This window comes from Phalacrocorax carbo, chromosome 26, assembly GCF_963921805.1.
Source record: "Phalacrocorax carbo chromosome 26, bPhaCar2.1, whole genome shotgun sequence".
Taxonomy (NCBI): Eukaryota; Metazoa; Chordata; class Aves; order Suliformes; family Phalacrocoracidae; genus Phalacrocorax; species Phalacrocorax carbo.
This window is the reverse complement of record NC_087538.1, coordinates 972,196-980,514: the sequence shown is the minus strand read 5'-3', so window position 1 is coordinate 980,514 and position 8,319 is coordinate 972,196. Positions and strand designations below refer to the sequence as shown.

At 55.3% G+C, this 8,319-nt stretch overlaps 2 protein-coding genes across 3 annotated transcripts in view; one reads left to right on the top strand and one right to left on the bottom strand.

Annotated features, from left to right (window-relative positions):
- LOC135317687 (uncharacterized) overlaps positions 1–8,319 on the bottom strand; it is a 273,809-nt gene that overhangs the window by 44,526 nt on the left and 220,964 nt on the right. The gene's annotated exons all lie outside the window — the stretch shown is intronic.
- Positions 5,890–6,849, top strand: LOC135317437 (olfactory receptor 14C36-like). The gene has a single exon (XM_064473724.1). The coding sequence runs from the start codon at positions 5,890–5,892 to the stop codon at positions 6,847–6,849; it is 960 nt and encodes a 319-aa protein (XP_064329794.1).

Below are 8,319 nucleotides of genomic sequence, written 5' to 3'. Positions count from 1 at the left end.
AGAAAACAGACACAGAGGAGCCTTGGCTGTCACAGGAAAGTTCAACGGTATCTACATCCCCAAACACCAGCTCTCCCAGAAAGGCGCTCTCGTTCCTCAAGTCTTCTGCAACGGGAGAAAGAAATGGAAATGAGCAAATAAGAGCAGGCATCAGAGAATGAAAGAGCATTTCAAGAAGAAACAGATCTTATGTTTGCCCTGCTGATGCTTCCACGTGCCCAGAGCTCCTCCTTGCCCGAGGGAAGCCTTGCCTGCAGCCTGAGGAGTGCCCAGGTGGCCAAGGAGGCCAACAGCACCCGGGCTTGTATCAGGAATAATGTGGCCAGCAGGATCGGGGCAGGGATGGTGCCCCTGTGCTCAGCACTGGTGAGGTCACACCTTGCATATTGTGTTCAGTTTTGGGCCCCTCAGTGCAAGAAGGACACTGAGGTGCTGAAGCGTGTCCAGAGAAGGGCAGCGCATCTGGGGAAGGGTCTGGAGAGCAAGCAGGTCATATGAGGAGAGGTTGAGGGACCTGGGGTTGTTTGGCCTGGAGGAGAGGAGGCAGAGGGGAGACCTTATCGCTCTCTACAAGTACCTGACAGGAGGTTGTAGTGAGGTGGGGGTTGGTCATTCAGGTTACTAGTGTAGAACGAGAGGAAACGGCTTCAAGATGCATCAGGGCAGATTTAAATTGGGTATTAGGAAAAATTTCTTTGCTGAAAGAGTGGTCAGGCATTGGAAGAGGCTGCCCAGAGAGGTGGTGGAGTCGCCATCCCTGAAGGTGTTCAAACAATGTGTAGATGTGGCAGTTCAGGTCATGGTTTAGCAGACATGGTAGTGTTGGGCTGATGGTTCAACCTGATGATCCTAGAGGTCTTTTCCAATCTTATTGATTCTATGGTTCTATGATCCTATTTGCTAAAACCCTCAACCAACACCTTGCTTCTTGCTAGAGTTCCCTCCACCCGCCTCTTGCATCCGTAGGCACTGCCAATCACTACCTAATGACTAACTGAGGAGCTAAGAAGCTCTCAAGGCTTTCCATCTCATCCTCAAGGGATGTCCCTGTTTCTCCAGTTACCATTCATGCATCCTAAACACACCAGCTGAGGCAGCTCACCTTGGTGAGGGGAGGACCTCCCCGAGGCACCTCCATGCTCTTTGAGGTCGGAGCGCTTGTGCAAGGCTGCAGGAGGAGTGCGTTTGGTGCCCAGCACTGTACTGCAGGTGGTTAGTCTTCAGTGGGCGGGGAACGAGACAGGGCTGCTCCCAGAAATGGCGTGGGAGGGGAGGTCCGGGGGTCAGGGAAAGCAGGGTGGACATTCAGGGTGATGGTGTTTCTCTTCCCAAGTCACCATTACACGTGACAAAGCCCTGCTTCCCTGGAAATGGCCGAGCATCTGCCTGCCGATGGGAAGCACTACACAGCTCACTTTGGGAGTCTCTGTGGTGCCATTGGCCAGCGTATTTGGCTGTTAACTGAAAGGCTGGTGGCTTGATCCCACCCAGGGACAGATTCATCCTTCCCTGCCCATGGCAGGGGTTTGGAACTAGATGATCTTTAAGGTCCCTTCCAACCCAAACCATTCTCTGGCTCTGTCAAAAGAGGAGGTTATTCAGTCCCCTCAGCAAAGGCCGAGGAAGGAAAGCAACCTGAGGCAAATTCCTTGTTCTGACCCTTGATTTTTTATGACTTTCCAATGCTCTCCCCCACCCCGCTCAGGGGGAGTGAGCGAGCACCTGGGTGGGGGTTTAGCTGCCAGCTGGGGTCAACATGCCATTTAATTTGCCTTGTTTCTACGTTTAGTAAATCCAGCAGCAGTACTATGCTCTCCAATAATTTCTTCTTCTTCTTGATGACAGTAAACTTTATTTCTTTAATGTTATGCCTCCCATACATTCTTCCTTGACAAGACAGTTGTTTCTCCGTATTATGTTCTGGCATGAAGTTTTTAGAACAGCACTTTTTCTCTCCATTCCAACTGTCACCATTTAATGGCAACACAATTACTCGCCACGGGGAGGAATGAGAGCCTCATTCAGGCTGGAAGGCACCTTCCTAGATATCTGTAGGAAACATCCTACTCGAAGCAGGATCACACCAGCTTTCTCATGGTTTCATCCAGATGGGTCTCTGAAACTTCCAGGGATGGAGGCAGCGCACACTCTCCGGGAAACGGCTTCCCATCTCTGACTGCCCTCACATTGCAAAAGCTTCTCCCTATATTGAGCCTGAGCCGCTCGTGTTTCAGCTCGTTGCCTCCTGTGCCCCTGCCTTGCACCACAGTGTCTTCTTGGAAGCCTCACCACAGGCGATGCAAGCCTAGTACATCCTCCCCGCAAAGCCTCCATGCTCCAGGGTGTACAAGCGCTGCTCCTTTGGCCTCTCCTAAGAGGACAAGTGCTCCAGCCGTGGCCACCTCTGTGGCCCTCCAATGAACTTCTGTGTCCCTCCAGCTCGCCCATGTCTCTCTGACACTGTGTAGAACCAAAACCTGGGCAAGTCCTCTGGGTGTGGTGTAACAAGCGCTGAGCAGAGGGAGATAATCACTTCCCCTGGCCGTGCTAGCGCTCCTACAGCCCAGGGTGCTGTTGGCCACCTTTGCTGATGGCTCATCTCTTGCCTAATGGAACCCAAAGCCCTGCAGACCCTTCCCTGCAGAGCTACTACCCGCCGAGGCAGTCCCTGGCCTGTGACACTGTCGAGTCTACATCCTCTTTAGGAGCAGGACTTTGGTTGAATCTTTCCTGGATATCATGATTTTGGTGACAAAGAGGATGGCGACAGACAAGCCAACCTGAGTAAATCCAGTCACCTTCTCCTTCAGACACCCAGAAATGGGATCTGAGTGAACACGGTCTGGGGCACGGCCTTTCCCTCCTCTGCACATCCTTTGGGCACTGGTGACAGGTGCATGCGACGCTGGCATTTTCCATAGGCTCAGGGAGCTCCCACAGGCTCCACAGCCACTGGAAGACAATGGGGAGTGGCTTCCCTGGGACACTGGCCTGCTCACTCAGCTCCCCGCGATGCTGCCCCTCCTGTCCCATGGGCTGGGAGGGATTGCGTTTGCTCAAGTGACCCCTGGCTTGATCCCATCCCCCGCTGCCTGATCTCCTCCAGAGTCCTGCCCTGAGTCCCAGAGGCCGGGAGACCTTGCTGGGGAAGGCTGAGGCAAAGAGGGCACAGAGAATCTCACATCTCTCTACCCCTGCCCTTACTAAATCCAGCAGTGCCCACACAGTGTCTTTGCTTCTCCTTTAACTGTTCCTGAAGTAGGAAACACTCCTTACGGTGCCCTTGAGTTGCCTTTCGAGTTCAGACTGAGTTTGGAACTGGACCCTTGCTGAGTTTGGAAGGTGCTGCCCTTGAAGACGAGCTGTGCTGAGCTCTGCAACCATGTCACAGCTCTGGCTCTTCAATGGAACACCACATGCCCGTTTGGAGAAAGGAGATCCTTCCCTGTCACCTTCCTGCTGTCCTGTTTAACGATGGGGCAATATAAGTGATTGTCGTGCCCAAATCGTTTCCTCACAGGAGAAATAACAGCGCTGGAAAGCCGTGTCTCCCCCCAGCTGAGGGGGGGAGCATCAGGGATTCCTGCAGGCTGTTTCACAGCAGGTTCCCCCGGAGCCCCAGGGACACCTGGAGGGAGCCCCGAGGGGCAGAGAAAGGGCTGCCTTGGGCTGTTCCTCTGCTGCCGAGCTGGGCTGGGCTCCTGGCGTGGAGGGAGCTGCTGGCAATGAGGCAGCGCTGCCGAGAGACAGCTCTGCCCAGGAGCAGCTCCTCTGCCAAGCGCAGCAGGGCTGAGGGCACTGCCTGCAGGCACCGAGGGCAGAGGAGCCGGGCAGGGAGAGGGGAAAGGCAGCCTGGGCTGGGGGGATGCTGAGCGCTGACTGGGGGAGAAACCTTCACAGCCCTCTACATGGTAAGTCTCTGGCTTCAGGAGAACGCAGCTGGTGTTCCTGGAGGGATATCCAACAGCTGCTCCATCCCACAGCAGAGGTGATCCTTGAGAAGGACTCTCACAGTTGCCCTTGCACAGAGGAGGAGGAGGATGTGATGAGGAGCAGCACTTCCCTGCTGCACCATCAGAAGGACAGGGCACGGCGGCTGCCTTCGCCCAGGGATGGCTGCAGGGTTTTGCAGCTGTGTGTGCATCATGGGGTGCATAAGGCTGTCCTTGCGAGCAGGGTCCCTGCGCCCCAGGGGTCTGTGTGCTGGGGCAGGGACTCTGCCTGCTCAGGGAGCTCCCCACAGCGCTGTGGGGACAAGCTATGGGAGAAAGGAGTGACCCTGGCAGGGCAGGCTCCTTCTGCTGTCCAGAGGGTGCAGCGTGGGTCAGGCTGCTCAGACTCTGTGCACGTTTGCAGAGGGTTATTTTAAAGATGGATGTCAAGGTAGTGCATTACCTGAAAGGGTGTGAAAGAAGTCTGTGCTTTTCGTTTTCTCTTCTTGGTTGTCTGGGTGGGCTGTGGGAGATGGGAATGTATTTCTGTGCTCTGGGGTAGGCACGGAGACCCCAGCTCTCGTCAGGACTTGTCTGAGCTGCTCCTTAGCCCCTGCGCGCACAGAGCTGTCCCTGGGCAGGGCCCTGCTGCCAGGAGGTGTGTGCAGGGCAGAGCTGAGCACACAGCGGGTGTGGGATGGGCTCTGTGAGCAGGGAGAGGGAGGAGACGTGGGGACAGAGAAAGAGGTCCTGGCCAAGAGCTCCATGCAGCAGAGGCATGGGCAGGGAGGAAGAAAGATGCTCCCAGCAATGCTGTGGGAGGAGGGACTCAGGCGTCTCCCTGCCATCCCCTGCAGTGCAGATGCTTTCCCTGGAGCAACCCCCTGCTCTTTTCACTCACTGGGGACATGGCCAGGAGTTGCCCTTCCAGCAGCCTCACCACCAACGAGTGTGTCTGACTGGGTGTCCCTCTCCTGCCTCCCTTGGCAGGGTACTTTGGCATGTTCTCCTCTTCTCTCTGTCGTCCTTGTTCTTACTGTTACAGTCAGTGGTGGCGGGGGTGGGGATTCGAGTGCAGCACAGACACCAAGGCTGCAAGTACTGTCATGCACGTATGTCCATGGAGAAAAAGCATCCAACTCCCAGCTTGTTAAACTTTGGGGCTCTGGGTACTGCAGTGTGTGAGGCTGGCAATAATCTCACCCTCTCTCAGGGTGTAACAAATGTAGGCAATGGGAGTGTTTCCTTGGGAGGTGCTGCTGGGCTGCAGGATGCCCTCCAGCAGGGCAAAGCTCTCCCAGGGCATCTCTGTGTCATGCGAGAGCCCCATGGGGAAGGTGCCTCGCGGCTACAGCCATGGAAATGCTGCTGGGTGGCTGTGAGTGGGCAGCTGTAATGAGCCCTCTGTGTCCCTGGCTGGGAGGGCAGAGCTGAGATCTCCTCAGGTACAATGGGGTTTGGAGGGGTTTGGAGATCTGCACTAAGGGACAGTCCCTTTGCCTCTTGGGACCCACGAGATTTCCCCTGCAGTGCAGCCGAAATGCCAGGGGTTTCTGCACCTAAAGCACCCCTCAGCTGTGGTGGGGCAACTGGAACAGAAGACACAAAACACAATCCTCTCAGCTCTGCTCTGCACTCAGGTGAGTTGGGAGCGACAACGCTGAAAAGCTATTTGATATCAGGAGTCAATTTATACTGAGATCACCCCCCGTTCCTATTTACCTGTTGCTGTAGGGCTGGGATGACTCCTGCAGAGCCCACAGCAGAGCCTCCTGCTCCCTGGGGCACTCTCCCTCCGCCAGCACCAACCTGAGCTCACTAAAGGTCTCCCTGAAAAGTGAAAGGCAGTTGGGGGCGTTTCTGTAAGAAACGCAACAGGTTTTTTCTCAAAGAAATCTGTCCTAACTTCTCACGTCCTTTACCTCCCTGTTCAGTGCTCCACGCCCAGAGGCAGCAGATGTCCAACAGCAGCTCCATCACCCACTTCCTCCTCCTGGCGTTCACAGACACGCGGGAGCTGCAGCTCCTGCACTTCTGGCTCTCCCTGGCCATCTACCTGGCTGCCCTCCTGGGCAACGGGCTCATCGTCACCGCCATCGCCTGCGACCAGCGCCTCCACGCCCCCATGTACTTCTTCCTCCTCAACCTCTCCCTCCTCGACCTGGGCTGCATCTCCACCACTCTCCCCAAATCCATGGCCAATTCCCTCTGGGACACCAGGGACATCTCCTACACGGGATGTGCTGCACAGCTCTTTTTCTTTTTCTTTATGATTGCAGCAGAGTTTTTTCTCCTCACGGTGATGGCCTATGACCGCTACGTGGCCATCTGCACACCCCTGCACTACGGGACCCTGCTGGGCAGCAGAGCTTGTGCCCACATGGCAGCAGCTGCCTGGGCCGGTGGTTTCCTCTATGCTGTGCTGCACACAGCTAATACTTTTTCACTCCCCCTCTGCCATGGCAATGCCCTGGGGCAGTTCTTCTGTGAAATCCCCCAGATCCTCAAGCTCTCCTGCTCAGGCACCTACCTCAGGGAAGTCGGGATTCTTGTCGTTAGTGCCTGTTTAGTGTTTGGCTGTTTTGTTTTCATCCTTTTCTCCTATGTGCAGATCTTCAGGGCTGTGCTGAGGCTCCCCTCTGAGCAGGGACGGCACAAAGCCTTTTCCACGTGCCTCCCTCACCTGGCTGTGGTCTCCCTGTTTCTCAGCACTGGCACATTTGCCTACCTGAAGCCCCCCTCCATCTCCTCCCCATCCCTGGACCTGGTGGTGGCAGTGCTGTACTCGGTGGTGCCTCCAGCAGTGAACCCCCTCATCTACAGCCTGAGGAACCAGGAGCTCAAGCAGTCCATTGAGGAAGTGATTTCGTGGATATTTGTCAATATCAATACACTTTCCTTCGCTCTCCTCAAATGACATCTAGTGTATCCCAATGCAGGCCTTTACTTTGTTTACTGATTTATTTTTTTTTAGCTCTACCTGTTCTATTATTTATTGCTGTTACGTTCCTACATAAGCGATTGTATTCATCTTACCCTCCTTATAAATGAACCTATCCCTGTCTATTACCTCAAACCTGGGGGACCCTGCTCGCAAGGACAGCCTTATGCACCCCATGATGCACACACAGCTGCAAAACCCTGCAGCCATCCCTGGGCGAAGGCAGCCGCTGTGCCCTGTCCTTCTGATGGTGCAGCAGGGAAGTGCTGCTCCTCATCACATCCTCCTCCTCCTCTGTGCAAGGGCAACTGTGAGAGTCCTTCTCAAGGATCACCTCTGCTGTGGGATGGAGCAGCTGTTGGATATCCCTCCAGGAACACCAGCTGCGTTCTCCTGAAGCCAGAGACTTACCATGTAGAGGGCTGTGAAGGTTTCTCCCCCAGTCAGCGCTCAGCATCCCCCCAGCCCAGGCTGCCTTTCCCCTCTCCCTGCCCGGCTCCTCTGCCCTCGGTGCCTGCAGGCAGTGCCCTCAGCCCTGCTGCGCTTGGCAGAGGAGCTGCTCCTGGGCAGAGCTGTCTCTCGGCAGCGCTGCCTCATTGCCAGCAGCTCCCTCCACGCCAGGAGCCCAGCCCAGCTCGGCAGCAGAGGAACAGCCCAAGGCAGCCCTTTCTCTGCCCCTCGGGGCTCCCTCCAGGTGTCCCTGGGGCTCCGGGGGAACCTGCTGTGAAACAGCCTGCAGGAATCCCTGATGCTCCCCCCCTCAGCTGGGGGGAGACATGGCTTTCCAGCACTGTTATTTCTCCTGTGAGGAAACGATTTGGGCACGACAATCACTTATATTGCCCCATCGTTAAACAGGACAGCAGGAAGGTGACAGGGAAGGATCTCCTTTCTCCAAACGGGCATGTGGTGTTCCATTGAAGAGCCAGAGCTGTGACATGGTTGCAGAGCTCAGCACAGCTCGTCTTCAAGGGCAGCACCTTTCAAACTCAGCAAGGGTCCAGTTCCAAACTCAGTCTGAACTCGAAAGGCAACTCAAGGGCACCGTAAGGAGTGTTTCCTACTTCAGGAACAGTTAAAGGAGAAGCCAGGCCTGCCCATATTTGTATTTCAGCCATGGTCCATGCCAGGAGAAATCAATTTTAGCAAATCCTTCCATAGGATCATAGAACCATAGAATCAATAAGACTGGAAAAGACCTCTAGGATCATCAGGTTGAACCTGATATTCCAAGGTCTTTGCCCTTTGCCCAGTCCATGGTCACTTCCAGGATTCCTGGGCCACTGGGGTTTCCTATTCAAGCCCGCTGGGTGATCAGTGCGACCCATTTACTCCATGTAGCACCACTCTGTGCTAATCCCACCTGGCACAGCTTGTGGTTCTCCCGAGTGCGGGGGGCTTTGAAGAGCTCTTGGCGCACAACGGGCACCCAGCCTCTGTTCGCAC

Excerpts from the sequence above, each read along its gene's own strand:
- LOC135317437 (XM_064473724.1), top strand. The coding sequence starts at position 5,890 with ATGTCCAACAGCAGCTCCATCACCCACTTCCTCCTCCTGGCGTTCACA.